Source organism: Chiroxiphia lanceolata, chromosome 6 (genome assembly GCF_009829145.1).
Source record: "Chiroxiphia lanceolata isolate bChiLan1 chromosome 6, bChiLan1.pri, whole genome shotgun sequence".
NCBI classification, from domain to species: Eukaryota; Metazoa; Chordata; class Aves; order Passeriformes; family Pipridae; genus Chiroxiphia; species Chiroxiphia lanceolata.
In genome coordinates this window covers 8,088,404-8,107,371 of record NC_045642.1, presented here as the reverse complement: position 1 = coordinate 8,107,371, position 18,968 = coordinate 8,088,404, and the positions used below count along the sequence as shown (strand labels likewise).

Here is an 18,968-nt window from a genome sequence, read left to right as displayed (position 1 = left end):
TATATAATACGTGTGTGTGTGTGTGTATCCTAACTGCAATTACTTGTCCAAAGAGGTCCAAACACTTGTCTTCAGTAAAATCCAAGTAACGTGGCATGGCTGTATATCACTAGAAAATTTCACTTCCACATGTGGAAGACCAAAATGACCTTGGATTATCAGACCAGGTTCAGCCCCACATGGTATTCCATAGAGATTTTGACTAGTGGCTTGCAATGAAATATGATCTATTTCTTGCTGAGGCCTTAGGAAAATTCTAGTGCTCCAGTGAAGAAGCTGCTTCCTCATGGAAATGGAGATGACAGTCATTACTGACCTGAAGTATCAGTAACTTCAGCTGCATGGCAGTAACACTGTTACAAATGCAACAGGCCAAGCGAACAATTTGCACGAATTCCATTGTTCACATTTCAAACTTTCAGAAATGCTTGTGCACCGGGGGAGGGAAGGTTTTAGCATAAAATTCATGTGCTAAAATGAAGCAGGTGGCTGGTGCTGTGTTGGCCTCCACAAAAGCCACAGGGTCTCAGATTGCAAGTGGAGAACTCATCGTTCAAACCCAAGTTTTTTTTGCTCATCGAGCAAAAAACTTGTTTCCCCACTGTGTTGCCATCTGTCTTTGATTTGCATAGATATGAAGTATCTATCAAACAGTAATTAAAACTATTAAAGGAACAAAAAGATCTTTAACGTAAAAAGCCAACCTATTACAGACCTTGCATTAATGATTTTTGCTTTCTAATCTATACAGCGAAGCGGAGAGGGAGTTAACACTATAAACCTCATGGTTTTGGGTTTTGTTAATCAAATGCTTGCATAGCCATAGAAATGTCAATTGCAACATTAAACTCTTTAATTAAGCTATTTATTTTGCTAATCTGCATTCTAATACAAGGTTGTCCTTTTTTAGATCATACTCCTGTACTAAGTCTTACGTTAAGGTTTGGTTCATAAAAGTGTATTTGTCATTATCAAGTTTTCTATATGAAGCAAACACTTCAAATGAAATGTTTGGTTTTTTCCAACTAATTTATTGTCCTGTTCACGTTTCCTTGCTTGCTTAGTGCTTAACAAAATTCAGTGATCTAAACCCTTTGCCCCTGAATTTCACTGGATTATCAACTGCTACTTTTGTATTCTGTCAGGTGAAAGAAGGATTTACTGCTTTACAGCAGAAGCAGAAGTCTTCTCCCATGACTGTAACTCCAGCAAGAAGTGAAAAAGCACCCAGAGATGAGGACAGCTCTGCTCTTCAGAACTCCATTATACAAAACCAAGTAGATATTGAGAAATTCCTGAATTTGGAGATACTTCATTCAGCAAGAAAAAGAAAATATGAAGAAGGCCAGTGAAAATGAGTGTCAGGAGATAAGCATGTCTTTTAGGCATAGCCAGATCACTTACCTAAACCACATTTGTAGAGGTTTTCCTTTAGAATATGGTATATATGTGTACTTTCATGTTTAATACAGCATATAAACATTTCTTATGTTCAAAAATGGATACAGTTCCTACTAATAATGTTAGCTCTGTTTCTGCAATCAAATTCAAGTTACTGTTGGCTTTGCCCAAAGTTAACAAGTTCCTAAGTTAATGTTTTAATATATATTAAGTAAAATTAAACGACTACTTAACTGTACCCTTTTCCTGTTGATCAGAAGTTTTGGCTGAAATAGTTCAATTCATTTTCTCTGCCAGACTGCTCAGTTTTCAAGCAAGATCACATACAACTGTTTCAGAATACAATGGTTTCTACTTACAACTAATTCCAGCAGTTCTGAGTGGCAGAAGAACAGAAAACTTTTCTGCTTACCTTTACTGCCAAATTATTTAAACATATCTGTCCTAGTAGATTCTGTATCAATAAGGTTTCTTTCAACACTGAAGCACCAAGTATGATTACAGAGATAAGGCACCAGATCTGGCTTCATAAAACTTCACTTCTAACTGGGTCACTGTAGTGGGTTTCTCCTCCCTTGGAAGGGAAATTTTCTCTTACTTTACAATTACTTGCACTACCATTTTTTGGACCTCCCTCCCTTCCTCCCCACAACTCTTGCAAAGAAAGATCCTCATACTGGAAACCTAAACATGAACAAAAGAACCAATATTGCCAGTTTGTTGCTGCTAATTATGTAAGAAAATGAACAGAAGATATTTTCCCATGGTAGTTTTATTGCCTTTTTCTTTTTCTGTTGCAGTTTAGAATATTTAACTTGTTTAAACCAATTGCATACATTTTTTAGAAACATTTCACAAATTGTCAAAGTTTTGAATAAAATTTCTCTATACTGCTATTACTAGGTCAAAAAAAATTCTTAGGTGTCTGAGAGACTGAGGAGACTGTTTTTCACTTGATTCAAATTTTGTTTCCAGGTGTTTAGAGTGTCATACAATTGCTGCCACTGCTGCTTTCCAAAAGTCCGATGTGTGCTGTGACTAGAGAAGTAAAACAAAATTGGAAGATGATTACAAGATGTCACACTCACCTCATAATTCTTTTACAGCATTACTTCACTCTCACAAGCAAATGGGAAAATTTTTATTTTCTCTACAGCAAAGGCTTCCCTTTACCAGTTAAGAGAATTCTGTAGCCTTCCCAAATATTTAAAGCAACAACAGTCATTAGTATTCTTGTCACTATTAGGTCATTAAATGAAATGTGCTGGAAAGTAGGACTCTTTCATTAAATAAGCTAATCACATTCAGTGTGAGCTTTAATAAAATTATGATAAATAGCAACTATTTAACTACAAGCAACTGATAGGAACAATACCTGGCTCCTAGTTAAAATATTCTACAAATGTAAGTGAAATAATTAGAACACACTAAGTTCTGCAAAATGCTGTGAAGAATTAAGTCTTACCTGACAACTACTTTCCTCTGTGTCTGATCTATTTTGCAGTACACCATCTTTGTCTTTACAGCTGCAAAAAACCAGTGCTGTTTTGAGAAATGTTTTCATGATAGTGCAAAGGTATTAAACTTCATAAAAACTGTTCAAAATTAGATCAATACAAGCATAAGAAGAGGGCAGTTCCCTTAATATGTTTTGCTGTTGGTTTTAACAGCCTAGTAGGGCAGAAAAGCAAAATGATGTAACAAGATGAAGGTCATGCACGAATCCCATTGTTTTGTGCCAGTCTATTAAAGCAATATCCTGTACAGTTTTTATGAACTTCTCTCCCCTACAAACACATCCTGTTTTAATGACAGCAAACAAAACCAGATGACAAATTAAACCTGCAAACAATTTATTAGTTCTGTAAAGAATCACATGAGATGCGGTTCCCGTCACCGAGAAGAAAAAAACACTGTTTAAGACCCAGCAGTTAGGCATGTCTTTAAGCAGGAAGCTGTGCAGCTCTATCTTGTAAAAAAGACAGAACAATTAATATTTTTTCTGAATATTTCACATTAGCTTAGGAGACCCTAGGAGGTGTTGTGCAGGAGCAGTGTGTAAAGGGTGGTACTGCAGTTCTTACCGTCGATAACGAACGCTTCGACATCATCAGCTCCGATCTGAAGTTCCTGTTGCATTGTGTCAAACGAGATTTCTTTATTCTCTACAGCCATCCCCATGAAAGTAAGTAGCCTCATTTTTGCCATATTGTGTTCGTGCAGCAAGCCTGAGTAAAAGTGTTGATGGTTTAATTAATTATAGTTCATATCAATAATTTGTTTTTCCTGTTATTTTTACTATAAACGCTTCCAGTAATTTATTTCCCATCAATAAATATTCTGCCTTTCCTTATCAACAGGTTTTTTGAGGTAAAATATCAAATCCTGCGTTTTCCTGTCTTTTGCTAAAATAGCTGTTTTAGTTGTGAATTCATCAAGACTCAGTCATTTTCAGTAAAAAAGTATTATCTACAAAAGTGAAGCACATAGGGGGTTTTTTGAGCAGTAAAAACATCACCTTAAGAGAATTTTAGGTGGTGAGCATGCAAGTGAATTTTTCAGTTGCATCACCTGGAAGAACAACAGTGCAACAACAAATGGAGAGTACGTGGCTGGTAATGTCAAAACCTTCCTTCAGCCTCACCACTCACTCTCACGTAGTTTCTGGAAAATAAACCTCTCACAGTAATGGTTTAGGAACATAACATTGTGGTGCCAGAAGAATGTGTTTTGGTACTGAATTAACTGTCTATACCACAGCAAAGCAAACATCATGAGCCTCATATGTGCTTATAGCATCCACTATGGCAAAGAAAAGTGCTCTCCAAAACCAGCAGAACAGATACTGAAGTCAGGGTACATCTTTTACATGATGCTGCATGAATGGCAACACAAGGAATTGACCAAGGGCTTGCACATCTAAATCAGAGACCATTTTCTTGGAAAAAAGTCTAGATTGGCCAAAAGACACTGAGATGAAACAAGGCATTTCTTAATCCTGAGTTCCTTGAGGTACCAACTAAGACTCAGTGGAAGTTTCTTTAAAATGAATGTCACTCATTTTGTTCCAGAATGACCTTATAAACATCCACATTGCTTCAGTAAATATTTAAGTTTGGAATTTATAACACCCATGCACTAACAGGAAAGCACATTAGTGCAGGGCATCATGTTGTGTTAATTAGCTGTAATTATGATGCAGGTTCCCTGTTTGGCACCGATTCAACAAAAATCACCATAATTCATACGAACGAGGAGCACCAGCAACTATACCTAACTGGGTTTAATGGAACTCTACAAGCATCAAAAAATCAATTAGCACACATTAACCCTAATTAACAAATGCAAATGAGATGCTGATTAACTTTCCGAAAAAGACTGCTGATAATACCAGATTAACTGTGGCCATGTTAGGGCGATTCAGTTGACACAGATAATGCTACTGCTGGCCCAAGTTGTCAGCATTAATAAAACAACAAATTGTAACAAACTGATGCCACCTGTAGGAGCCTTTGCTTGCAGGGCTTTTGTGGGCCAGTTGTAACTGGTCCTGATCCAGGAAAGGTTACAACTACACCACTGAAATCCTATCATTAAATACCCTTTATTTTAAAGCCTGGTATCTTGGCGAGTAATTTAAAAAAAGGAAAAAAAAATCTGTAAAGCATGGTTAAAAATTTGGGAACAGATAATTTTTGAATGCCTTGTCTAATAAGTGTTGTTGTGTGTACCAAACTGCCCTTGTTTTTCAAAGGCTTGGCTGAACCGCTCAGTTCCCAGCAGTACCATCTGTGCTGCCCCCGAGTCTCTGCTTGTCCACTGCTCAAAGACACAGAGAATTTCTGAGTACACCATATAAAGCAGGTAAGAAATCAAGGCAAGTGGAAGACAAGACTGTCTTTCAAGACAGTTACCCAGACATTTAAGGATTTTACTGAGATACTGTGAATCGCAGATATATTTAGAATTCACACACCGTGAATTCACAGAGGGAAACAGAAACAGGGAGGCAAAGCAAAAGAAATCATGACTGTTGTGTATGATACAATTAATGCTACATATGTCTGTAGTTAATCTTCCATAAATTTATTCAAATGTTAGTGTAACAGCATTTTCAGCAAATACTTCTGTGGGCAAATAACTAACAGATAAGCCATCTCAATACACAAAAATAATGACAATATAAAACCTGCTTTCCCCTGAGAGAGAAAAAGCATAACATATCTGCACAACTAATGTTCAAGTACACGTGACAGAAAGTACACTTACCCTATATACATATTTACAAGCTACCAAAAATTTGCTGCTAATTTTATCCACCAAAAATCCCACTGATATTTCCATCATTTTAATACCCAAAGTACCACCATTTTAAGCCTTGGAGGGTAATTATTCTCAAAATTGTATCACACTCCATTAAACAAAATAATGCATGTGTTAAAAGGCTGCAGTAAACTCTGTTTTATCAAAACTATGCCTTTCCTCAAATGCATTCAGCCAGTGCTCAAGTGTCATTTCAAAATCAAAATTATAAAAAAAAAAAATCGTATTTTTATGGAAACATTTATTCATTACCAATATGTCAAAACCTTAATGCAGTAATAAAAAAATCTGCATCATTGAGCAATTTCTGCATTGTCACTGACCCCTGTCCTAAAAAGCTGGAATATAAAAACCGTAATTTTAATGCATGCAATAGCTTATGAACCAGTGCTCCTTTGAAACAGTCAATTACACATCAACGGGGGAGTGTCAAAGTGTTAATTACTACTCCTTTTTTCCACAGTGTGTAAATAAAGAGGGTGCTGACATTAACATTCCATCACATTGCTTCATGTGATGAAACAAATTAACTGGGACAGACTGTGGCTTGCCAGGTCTAATGCATCAGCACATGCAGACACACACACACACACACACACACAATTTGCATGTTTTAGCTCACTGTTCAGCAGAAGTATTTCTTGTTATATAAAGTTATTCATCATAAAAAAAAAATTAGGGGATTTATACAACAAGCTGGTGGTTTACTCAATAATGTTGTGAACTCAGGCCTAGCACAGAGTATCAATGCATTAGAACTCCCCTCCTGAAAGCTTTAAGAGAAAAAACAGTGGGTAGAAGCACAGTTCTCTTCCAAACCCATAAACCAGCTTGGTTTAGTAGAACAAACCACAGTTAGATGGTCCAATTATGATCTAGCAGAGATTACAGTCTACAAACTCTAATCCATTCTTACAAATTCCTATTACATTTCCTTGGCTTCAATAGATGGGCTCAAAGTGAAGCACTCTGTGGCTTCCATATCTTAAGCCACATAAATAGTCAGAAATGTAATGATCTGAAAACTTACCAAGGGAGTCAATGAAGTCTTTGTTGTTCTGATAAAACTTGACATAGGATGCTAGTTTAGCACTTACAAAAATTGTCAAAAGCTAGAAGATGGAAAACAAATAGAAGAACAGTTTAAATATTTATCTTAGTTTCCCTTCCTACAGGCTGGACAGATATAAACTATTGGTAATTGAACACAAGAATAAACTGTCTAGAGCTAAAATTCTGTCTCCAGTAGCTGTGGACAACCTGTGCTGAGCTTACTTCCTTTTCTCAGACTTGAAAGGCAGATTTTGTACAGAACTCATGTGAGGGCAGGACTTGTAAATGAGTCTCTGAAACTTTGAAAGGAAACATTCACATGCAATTTTTTTAAATTCTGAAGACATTAAAAGAAATAGCACATGGCAGCTCAGGGTTACTGACAAAGATAACTATCCCAATGGATTTCAAAAGACACTAATAAAACAAAGCACTCTACAGGTATAAAACCATCTTGCTCAAAACAAAGTTACTTACATCGTGAATGAGTTCCCCTTCCAAAAATTTGACTGGTTTTAAGGCAAGAAGATGATCAAAGAGAAAGGTATTTGGATCCTTCAATGCTCGTACAATACATCTAATTAGAAAAGGAAAATGGTTACTTTTACAGCAATACACATTCTTATGACTAAGTGCAACTCAATTTGTTGTTCCTTGCTTTCTAGGAAACACCCAAGGGTTTTCAATTGGTCTTAAAGTAAGACATGTCACATACCAATTTTAATCTTTGTTTTATAGAAGGAAAAAAGCAAGGAACAGAAAGCATTAAGTAATTTGCCCACAAATGAAATGTGCCAGGTGGTAACACCACAGATTCACTCTACTGCTTCCATCTATGCATTTACTTCCAGCCCAGCTTTCACTCCTAGAGGTATTTTTACTGTCCTCCAAAAATTTCATAGAATTAAGTTGTTTAGGAAGATTAATTATACTTGAATATGTGACACAAAGCAGAGAAAACCCCAACACCACACAGTGCAAGGCCTATGATTTATTAGTTGCAGCTCCAGCCTACAAACAGCCCTGTGTGTTTCTAGGATGCCAGATGAAAGCTTTTGTCAGCAGCACATCAGAGGCCTCGGTGCTCCACTCCTGATGGCCCAGCCCACAGCCCTTCCACACATGGAACATCAGGAGAACCCAAGGAGAATCTACGACACCAGCTCTGGGCACACGTGTCCCTTCAGATGGGACAGCCCCAGGTCACTGTAGGGGACCCAGTGAAGTTCTCACTTATGCACAGACACCCAAATTTTCAAAAGGAGTCATCCTGATTTTCCTCCATGGTTAAGGATAAACAACTCCCTTGAGAACTACTAGTTGTACACGCCTGGCAGAGCTACACAGCTTATTAAAAAACTAATCCCTAAGAAAAATCATGATTGATAGAACATCAAAATACAAGCTTTTACTCATTTTAGCCAGCGGGGAAATTAAAGTTCTGAATCAATTTAGTACAGCTTGTCCAACAAGTAAGTTTATTTCTGTGCAGATCACATCCTTCGTACTTGCCCACAGAGAAGAGAGCAAGAATGTCTTTCCAACAGAAAGTTCTATTTGAAAAGAAAACTCAAGTTTAGATACTAAAACACACAGTAAGTAAAAAAAAAAATGAAATAAACAATACCAGTTCAAATTTTGATTGCACAGTTGATGTAAACAAAGTCCTTACCCAAGGCTGATCTCTCTCAGCAGTGACCAGAAATGCTCCTGTGCACTTGGACACTGCAGTAAACCTGGCTCTGCCCACAACCAACCAAACCTGCTGCAGACTGCACAGGGAAACTCTTAATTGAGTCAGCAGTGCTACAGAACAGAGGCTGGGGCAGGGCCTTTGCCTGCCAGGCTATTCAGGCAATCAAAATAGTTTGTCAGTTGAGAAAAAAACTACTTTTAAGGAAACTGGGAGGTCAGTATTACCTGTGAGCATCAACTCTAGCCTGGGAAGCATTGTCCTCTGTGTAACTTCCCAGTAGCTCCACCATTACTTTTGCTGCAGTGTCACTATAGGAAAAAAAAAATAAAGTTACCTCAAGATTGCTGAAAAAATAGTTCAAACGAGACACTCAAATATTTAAATAATTCCATTATGATGTTATAGGTCAAATTAAATTACACTTGAAAAAGATGTAATGATTCATTTTGATTCCAGTGGAGAGAACAAATTAACTAGATGTATTCTTTCAATTCTTGTTCTACAAAATGTTTATCTTCACCCTTCATTTCATTCTCTTAAATTGATAAATTACCTGCTGGTTATGGAAAAAGCTTTCTGAGCTAGGAACAGCTTTATATGGTTCACTAGAATGCTCCTCTTATGCACATCTGGATTTAATCATTGCAGAATAAGTAGCGCTGCAAAGTTTATTTCAAATGTAAAATGGCACATCTTAAGGAATATTTATGGTCAGGAAAATGACTGTATAAGAGCTGCTTTCTTCTTTCACAGAATCTCTCTTCAAGTATTCAGAGTGGAGCTGCTCATTTTAGTGACACGATTACACAGCCAGCAATTAAACTGGTTCAGGCTGCTGGGAAGCAAACAGCTTCCAACACTGCTCTGGCAGACTGACTTTGGAAAAACAACTCATTCTCAGCCTTGTCTACCCAGATTATTTGGTAAACAACATCAACGTTACTGCAAACCAGCTCTGAGACCGTTATAGTGTCATTTAACAGAGTTTGATTTATTTACCACTAACGAGGTCAGCAATTGCTGATGCTTTTTACAAAATTTTCAGCAAAAAACGTACACAATCTACGGGCTGTGTGTATACACACACAGAGCTATATCCTATTTCTCATGGAATTCTTGTTAACTCTTACAATGGAAGGCTGTGTCAGTTCTTCTTAGAGAGAACAGATTTTGCTGATGCCGTGTCACTACCTCCTTTGAACAAGACAGGGTGTGGACGTGGATACGACCAAAACTCCATTGGTTTTGAGAGCACAACCCAACTCAGAACTTCTTTGCAGAAGTCTCCATGCACAGACACACAGACAGACTGCCTTCCTAAGAGGTACTTTCTCAGTGGGGGAAGGCTGGATATTACTCCTTAGAGTTGCAGTGTAAAGTGAAGCTCTTCCCCTCAAAGTAGCCATTTGCAGACACAGCAAATTTTTCCCACCTGGTCTAAAAGCATACACAGTTTTCCTTAAAACAAACTGCAAGAGTAAAGTTTTTCAATTCACTTTAATTACTTAAGTTAATGGCATAAACTACAAAGAGAAGGAGCACAAAAACACAACACACCCAATATGTTCTGTGCTGTGACAGAGGTTTAACCCATACAGCAGCACAGGTCTGAATGGTTTTTGCAGTACAATAACATTATCTTTATAGGGGTATTTATTTCAAATCTCACCATACTGCTGTCTGACAACCACTCTCTAGGGAGAGGTTTGTTCTCTTAGAGAATTTACCAGGTCTCAGAGATGTACAGTACAAATATTAACACATCATGAGCACTATAAAACCTGAATGTCCACTGAATGACGACAGTTTGTGCCCAAGGCAGGGGAATTTTCTATAGGTCCCAGAACATTCCAGAACCACGCTCAGAGACGTAAGCTTGAATGAAACATTTGTTTTAAAACTCCAGCAAGAGGTCAGCTTGTGTTTTGTCGTGGCAGCCAGTACTGATGTAGAGGAATTGACAGCTCTATATCAGTGAAAAAAAAAAAATCACTTAGACAGCTTTACATATGAGAGAAGCATTTCCATATAAGTAAGCCTATGCCAGACTATGATTTTAGCACTGGTGAAATCAACCCTAGATGTTCTAGTGGAGACAAAGGACCAGTCTAATACAGACATTGTATAGATATTTAAACAAAGAATCTCAGCTCACGTGTTATTCAACCTAACAATCCACAACTCTTTATTTAAAAGAAGCTTCCAGTAGTCGTTCTAGTTCACTTCAGGCCTATGTTTCAGTTTTCTGGAGCTTTTCCTCTCCTAATCTTCCCCTTAGGAGCAAAAATTGAAAACTATCACTTAACTAATTTAAAATCATATTTGCAACCCCCTCCTTTTTTTTTTTTTTGAAGTGGGGAAGCAGTGGAGTCTTTCACTTGCATCTCTAGGAAACATCAGAAGGCTACAAGACAATCACTCCCAAACTTCCTGTGCTAAATTTTTGTGAGCCTCAGCAAATATGGCAGGCCTTTAGCCTTATTCATTCTATTCAGTGTCAGGTTACTACCATAAATAAGGACTAATACAGATCACTATTCTACTAAAAGCTCATTGCTAAATGTGTTTCACCTAACATGCAAATGTGAACATTTTTTCTAGCACTTACAAAAGTGCTCTTGGCTCCATTTGCCATCTAGATGCATAACTTGACAAAAAGCCAGTGAGAATTAAAGAGTGATGGGAGATAAAAGGAAGGAAAAAAACCCCACAACAAAACATTCAGAGACGTAGTAGGATGTTGGAGTCCCACTACATTACCTGATATTAAACAGAACTAAAATTAAATGAAACAATTACTTTGCAGGTGCCTGACATGCTGAGCTTTTTGCTACAGGTATGAATAACCAGACTTGCCAGACCTGTTTGAATTTTACTTGGGCAGGACTAATGCTGCTCTGAATCCTGCCAGGTCAAAGGCAGAGACCAGCTGGAAGCTGCATCAGGCTGGCTGGAAAAGATTTGATACAACAAGCTTTCACTAGACACCACAGGAAGAAGGATACCACATACCCATCTATAAACTACCAACTTATCCACTGGGAGATAGTTTATCAGCTATGAAAAACCATCTCTTTGCCATACTGAGCAAAGTTTAAACATAAACAAACAAAAAAATTCATTTGTATTCAATAACGCAGTTATTTTCCCTTGATTATAAAATCAAGGTGATAACCGAGGTATGATTTTTATTTCTTATTTTTCAGTTCCCACTTATCTTCCCATACTGCTAGATAGAGCAACATTCCTGAGTGCTACAGCTGGAATGCTGCTGTGAGTTTCCCATACTATTGCAAACACTGCCCACTGATCCAGGAGAGTGAACCAGGTCAAAGGTGCCAGGGTGCCACTTCTTGTTTTCTTTTCTGGAGAGAAGAGCAAGCGCTCTGAAACACTGCTCTGTTCAGTGCACAGCTTGCTGCAACTGATGGTAAGGACATGGAGTGAGGGAGTAATATCTTACAGGGTTTGAGGAAGGTTTTAATGCCTAACTTAAAAATATCACCTATGATTGGTGAGCAAAAACCATTTAGTAGCAAGGTTACAAGGCAGCAGTGGAAACAAAACCTACAAGTTTAATCCACTGATTTGATAGCAAGACTAGCTAAAAATAGTTAGCTCTTGGTTATGGGAGTTAAACCAGTTAAAACCTCACAATAAATCAACAGAATGAGAAGTGTTTAAAAGAGTAGGAGCATTATCAGTGTAATATTTCTGAAACAAAGTAAGCACCAAGCCGTGGCTGAGATCTGTGATTAACATTTCTGAGTTTATTTTGGCCATCTGAGATCTGCCATACAGTTCCATCCATGCAAGAGCATTTTAACATTACCAACAGGAATTCACAGTAATGCAGCTGACAGTGTAACCACTCCGTGAGGATTAATCACCCCTAAACTGAGGTTAGTTAAAGATGATCCTGCTGTGCTGATGCAGCATTTCCAGGCTAATTTCAGCAGGCCAGAATAAGCCAACTTGTCTGACAGAAGGAACCCTTCTCCACCTGTGACAGCTTCACACTTGCCTTTTCTAACCCCTAGCAAGGTCATGTCCCCAGCCCAACCCGCTGTGCGGTCACACAGATGCTACACCAGCACAAACACAGCTACTGGCAGCAGGAGGGGACAGGCAGGAACAGGGGGACAGGACAGAACCCCTTCCTTCTGCAGCAGCACAAGGTTATGCAAATGTAGGAAATGCAAGCCCAGTTCTGGTACCAGTGTGAGCCAGCAGTGGAGAGGTCCTGGTGCTGCCTCACTACAAACATCGAAATAACCTCAGAAAAGTAACTCAGAAAACTGAAAGGGAAGGGCAGGGGGGAGCAACACACACACCACATCCCCATCCCAAACTACAGGGACAGTTTAGATAGGCTCCAACTGTTGTGGAACTACATGCTGACACTACTGGATCCCAGCCCATGTGTGCAGCCCTGGCCAAAGCAGTCAATACACTTATCACATCTGTAAGATAAACTGATGACAGCTCTCACTTAAGGCTTGCATTAATTTACAGGCATGATACATACAGGATTACTTTACATGCCAGAAGACAGTGGTCTGCCAAGTTTGTTAGATCAAAGATGATCCAGGATAATAATTCAAAATGGCCAAGCAGGTATTCTGTGGACATTAATTTCCATGACTAGTGGAAAGCTCTGTCCTAAAGGTAATGTTTACATAAAAAGACTGATTCTGTTTGCTGTGATTGATAAGCCTCCCCACATCATTAAGTAAGAGATAGCACTACCATGCACTAAAATGTCAGAAGTGCAATTAAATAATAAACTTGGCATTATGCTACAATGCTCTAAGATTAGTATTTATAGAAGGGAACAGTGTTATTTTGTGAGTCTGTAGTTTGCAGCTAATTGCCTACTAACTTTAATTTTCTTGGGAATACTAGTTTAATAAAGGACTGCTTAAAAACACCAAAAAAACCCCCCCCAAAAACCCCCAAGGAATAGTGTTATTTCGTGAGTTTGTAGATTGCAGCTAATTGCCTACTAACTTTAATTTTCTTGGGAATATTGGTTTAAATTAAGACTGCTTAAAAACACCAAAAAAAACCCACCCAAGTATATTTGGACTGAATTATCAGTAAAGGTTAATTTTAAAAGTGCTGTGAGAAACACTTCCCTTATAGATCACCTATAGTACATCAACTTATAATACACAGTTATCTAGTATCTATGATTTGTCTTTTATACCTTTTCTTGCAGTCTACTAGGACATCATAGAGCAGTCTCAGCAGAGTATGCTTTTTCTCTGTGGCCAGATTCCAGTCAGAAATCCATTTTCGGACCTAGGTAGAATACAAATGAAAAAGAAGCATTGGGGAAAAGACTAAAATAACACTGTTAATATTTTTAATTTTCTCCCTACTAGAAAAGGATTGAAAACATCTTGCACAGAGACTTCTCTTTTAGGTTCTCTGAGTCTCAGGCTCTTCATGCAGAACCTGGAAGTTTTCCTGTGAGAGGCCAAAAGTCTGTGCTCTCCATGTTACTTCCTAAATAAGGATGAGTGATTCTCATACACGTTGACTGCAGAGCAAGAGACGAGAACTTGATTGCTCACTCCTGATCAAAGCTTCTCACTTTGATTTGTATCACAGGAATCAAACAGACACACCTAACTACGATCAGCACCAGAAATGAGGAATAAACAGCAACTTCACTTCGATTCTGTAGACAGGCCTTTAAAAGATAAATTCTGTATTCTGTGTTTCTTATTTAGAATCATAGAATGGTTTGGGTTGGAAAGAACCTGAAAGATCATCCAATTCCAAACCCCTGCCACAGGCAGGAATGCCACCCACTAGATTATGTTGCTCAGAGCCCCATCCAGCCTGGCCTTGGAACACCTCCAGGGATGGGGTATCCACAGCTTTTCTGGGCAACCTGTTCAGTGCTTCACTACCCTCACAGTCGAGAATTTATTCTTAACATCTAAAATCTTAATCTCTCCTCTTTTAGTTTAAAACCATCACTATTTGCCCACATCAAAAGTCATCCTCCCTCTTTTTAATAAGCCCTCTTTAAAGCAGAAGGCCGCAACAAGGGCACCCCACAGCCTTCTCTTCTCCAGGCTGAACAACCCCAATTCTCTCATTCTTTCCTCATAGGAGAGGCGTTGCATTTCCCCTAATCAGCTTCCTGGTAACATCACTTGGCTCTGGCAGTGTGTAACAGAGACAGTCTGTATCAGCTCTGACTAACGTTCAGTGAGGTGCAACTCGGTTAAGGCCTCAACTCGAAGTGCCACAAGAATTACCTGATCTAGTTCAGTTGGAATGTACTGGATGGCACCACAGGACGAGGCCACTTTCAGAAGGCTGCAGTACACTGTGTACCTCACAGGAGTGTTCTTGTCCATGCCATGGAAGAGGTTGCTCAGGCTACACCGCAGACAAGGAAAAACGGAGTTAAAAGAGGTTTCAAAAAACATCACTGCACTGCAGGTAAATGGTCCCATTAAGACACATGCTAGTACAGACAAAGCACACCTGGCTGCACCTTACAATCCTGATGAATTGTAACAGCTTCCAGGTTTGTAATTGCTTTCAGCCAAGAAGGTGAAAAACATGCATTTTAATTTTCTAATACCCAAGGGAAAAAACCTATCCATTGGTACTTCTATTTTATGATAAAGAAGGTAAAAAGAGTGCTTCCTGCAACAGAGAGACAGCCACCCCACACTTTGATTTAAAGATATACAAGATAATCCTTCCTCTTTAGAAGCACAATTGCTTTGCAAGGTACTACTGTCCCGCTTTCCTCTGTACAATACTTACAGCTGCAGTCTAAGAGATGGGCGCTCTCCTTCTCGAAATTTTACTAACTTCTCACACAGGTTTTCAATCAGTGCCTCTTGTTTGTCAGGTTCCAGGATAAGAAGCAAAGAGACTACACTGTTCATCACACTCTCAACATCTGCATAAACCAAAACAGAGAGCTGCTGAAAACTGCAAGCAACAGTTTTATCATCAGTAGCTACCTACTGCTGGAGAGTTACTTCTGCTATGAATGATGATTTTCCAACAGCAAGAACTGTAAAAGAGAGAAAATGCCAAGATAACCAACCTGGATATTCATTAGAATGTACCAGAGATTTGGCTCAGGTGGTCTTAGACCAACACATCTCCATATAAGAATTACCACTCTAAGGTCAACACTGAATGTGGTATTTGATATCACACTTGCTCTGAATTCTGTTTACACATAAAAGAAATCAGAGGAGCTTCAGGTTTTGGTCTTAAAAACAGTGGCTTCCTCCTGCACATCCAGAAAACTGCCCAGAGCTCTACAGTGAAAATACTAACACCTAGTGCTCAACTACAGTAAAACATTCCACCAGCAGAAGGGATTCCCAGACCACAGGGAAAACGCCCACAGGAAGAATGAAGCATATTCAAAATACTCCCTGGCTCCTTTTTAGGTGCAGTGTTCCATCCTTCCCAAACAGAACCAGATAAGTCTTGTGTTTCCTTTTCAGTCTGCCCAAATATCAGTCACACAAAGGCTAAGAACAAAATTCATTACACATGGAAAATATTTATTCCTCAAAATATCTGAGCATCAAAAAGCAGAGCAATAAGCTGCTCCAGTATTTCCTACTCATTTGCCTACAGTAAAAAGCAACATAAAAAAATAACCTCAAGTTATCCTTCTTAGATAAACCAAGCATTCTTTCAAACAACATATATTACTCATACTAGCCGTTGATTTTTTACATGTAAAAGTTTTAGATGGAATTTGCATATTGGTACAGAGCACAGCAGGCACAGGAAGATCACCAAAGGCCACTGCAGCATTATCAGTGTAATTAAGAAATATTAGTGCAGTTTCTAAGGATCTACAGCCCCAACTCAAAGAGTTACTGACTATTGAAAAATCATAGTGCTTCAGACAATAATAATCATTTCATGTTTAGGACTTAAAACTTCTATTTACAGATACCCAGGCCTAATTTTTGTTGTTACTTTAATTTTTCTTGATCTGCAGCATCACAGCCACTATTTGACAGTGAGTCTTATTTTTACAATACTTTTTCTTTTCCAGAGAGAAAACCCTGTTTTACATAAACCTTGCTATGCCCTCAGGCATACAAGGTACAGTTGAGCTCCACTTCTGACTTTCTTCAAAGGGCTCTGGATGTTTGGAGAAGGGAGGGGCAGAGTACATGCAAATTTTCCATGGTAATGATGGAAATAAGCAGTTCCAGTTTCATGAAGGTAGATGGCTTGTGTATTAACACATGCTACACACTTCTAAACTCTGCCAGCTGTTAGTGTTTGAAAGCGTTTGTGGTGATGTTCAGCAAAACCAACAAGCCTCAAAGGTGCAAACCTTTGTCATCCTCTTTCAGGCACACATCACACACTTCAATGATCTGTGCCAAGTCCACGTGGAGTCCACCTTCAGCGTTTTCTTCAGAGATTTCTGCTCCTTTGGATTTCAGGTAAGCTCGCAGTTCTGCAGCCTTAAAAAAAAAAAAAAGACAGACAATACAAAACAAAACAGTTGTTTTGTGAACAGCAAGGTTGAAGCAATTAAATTTCATGCAGATTTTTGTTATGCAACTACTCCTCTGCCCCCAGCACTCACTCACACTTCCTCTCACTGCTCCCTGCCACCCTGTACCCTACAACACTCCCTCTCCTTCACTTTAGGGTAGAACCCACAGAACAATTTGGTGCCAGATTGTAGCACTTGCTAGAGCTGGTTTGTCAGTGACTGAATAGGTCACACAACTGTTGGACTTTCTTACAGCGAGAAGATGCCACGTACAACTGGTTCCTGCACAGCAGGCCTAGTAAATTTCTATGATAAAGATGCTTTCTTACGAATTTTTGTTATCTTTTACTCCCTTTGAAAACTTTAAACAGTAAAACCCCTTAGTTGCTTCTTCACTAGAAATGGGAGGTATAAACCAGAAAAAGGGTATAAATATTAGAGAGAGCAGAACTTACAGTCTTCACACAACTTTAAAGACAGTTTCCAATTTATCACAGAATGGTTTGGGTTGGAAAGGGCCTTAAAGATCATCTCATTCCAACCTCGCTGCCATGGACAGGGAACCTTCCACCAGACCAGGTTGCTCAGAGTCCCCTCCAACCTGGTCTTATAATGCTACAACCTGCCTTACACTGTTAGGATTTAAACCTGCACTAAGAGAACACCTTTTCCTCAGCGACATGCCTTCGCATTAACTTCACAATCCACAGTTTCAGCAGCAAAACCATAACCCTTAAAAACAACAGTTTGTTTTGTGTGAGGCCACACAAACTTTTAGCACAGGGCACCTCTGACCAGGATGCTGCTGTGATGACCACAAGTGTCATTTACATCCAGTTCAAAGCCAAACCATTACAGAACCATCAGGCACAGCTAAATTAATGCTCTGGGACCCTTTGCTGCACCGAGGATGCTTCAAATCAATGACTTGATAGAGCTGTACCATTATGAGGAGAGGCTGAGGGAGCTGGGGCTGTTCAGCCTGGAGGAGGCTCAGGGGAGACCTCATCACTCTCTACAACTACCTGAAAGGAGGTTGGAGCCAGGTGAGGGTTGGTCTCTTTTCCCAGGCAACTATCAGCAAGACAAGAGAGCGTGGTCTCAAGTTGTGCCAGGGGAAGTTTAGGTTAGATATTAGAAAGAATTTCTTTACAGAGAGGGTGGTCAGACATTGGAATGGGCTGCCCAGGGAAGTGGTGGATTCTCCATCTCTGGAGATTTTTAAAAAGAGACTGGATGTGGTACTTAGTGCCATGGTCTAGTAACTGCAGCAGTGTTGGATCAAGGGCTGGACTTGATCTCGGAGGTCCCTTCCAACCCAGCTGATTCTACGATTCTATGAAAAGTGGATGAAGGCTGTGTGTGCATTTCTTGCAGATTTCCAGCTGTGTGTATATACACCACCTCAAAGACACTGGCATCAACAAACCCGAAACTCCAAGGTCACAACAAAGCAGCAGCCCAAAGACAAAACTCCCGGTTCCCACGCCTGTAGCACCGAGAATCCCGCAAAACCAAGGCGCGCAAGTAACGCCCATACGCGAACCGCCTTCTCCTAAATAAAAAGCAGGGGTGGGAGGGCTGAAAGCGACGTGACGAGCACTGAAGAGGGAGCAGCAAACACAGCAATTACGTTCAGTGTCTCTAAATCACCCGTTTGATCTCGGTGGGGAAGAGCCCGGAGGAGCCCACGGGGCGCCCGCGGCCCCGGCGGGGCAGCTCCCGCCGCCGCCGCCGCCGCCGCCCCCCGGCCCGGCGCGGCCCCCCCGGCCCGGCGCAGCCTTTGCCGCGGTGCGGGCGCTGACCTGATCCTCCTCGGTGATGTCGATGAAGGCCGGGACGCTCATGGCTCCGAGCACGCCGCGCTCCGGAAAGGCGGATCGGCTTCCGCCGCCGCGCCCGCCCGGCTCCCCTTCCGCTTCCCGCCGCCGGCGGGCGGGGCCGCCATCCCAGCGCCGTCCCACAGCCCGGCCCGGC

The 18,968-nt window shown here is 40.0% G+C and overlaps 2 protein-coding genes across 2 annotated transcripts in view; one reads left to right on the top strand and one right to left on the bottom strand.

Annotated features, from left to right (window-relative positions):
- Nucleotides 1–1,500, top strand: part of CCDC73 (coiled-coil domain containing 73) — a 62,367-nt gene extending 60,867 nt beyond the window's left edge. The window contains 1 exon segment of the mRNA XM_032690534.1: nt 1,146–1,500. Within this exon segment, the coding sequence (XP_032546425.1) occupies nt 1,146–1,352 (207 nt within the window). The 3' untranslated portion in view covers nt 1,353–1,500.
- A 655-nt stretch (nt 1,501–2,155) lies between these two features.
- EIF3M (eukaryotic translation initiation factor 3 subunit M) lies at nt 2,156–18,928 on the bottom strand. Its single transcript, XM_032690540.1, has 11 exons — nt 18,797–18,928; nt 16,824–16,956; nt 15,269–15,407; nt 14,749–14,872; nt 13,683–13,777; nt 8,698–8,781; nt 7,255–7,354; nt 6,755–6,836; nt 3,486–3,629; nt 2,867–2,927; nt 2,156–2,439 (listed from the first exon to the last, which is right to left on the bottom strand). Exons 1-11 carry the CDS (start codon nt 18,836–18,838, stop codon nt 2,319–2,321), a joined length of 1,125 nt encoding a protein of 374 aa, XP_032546431.1. The 5' UTR covers nt 18,839–18,928; the 3' UTR covers nt 2,156–2,318.
- Between the last annotated feature and the right edge of the window lie 40 nt (nt 18,929–18,968).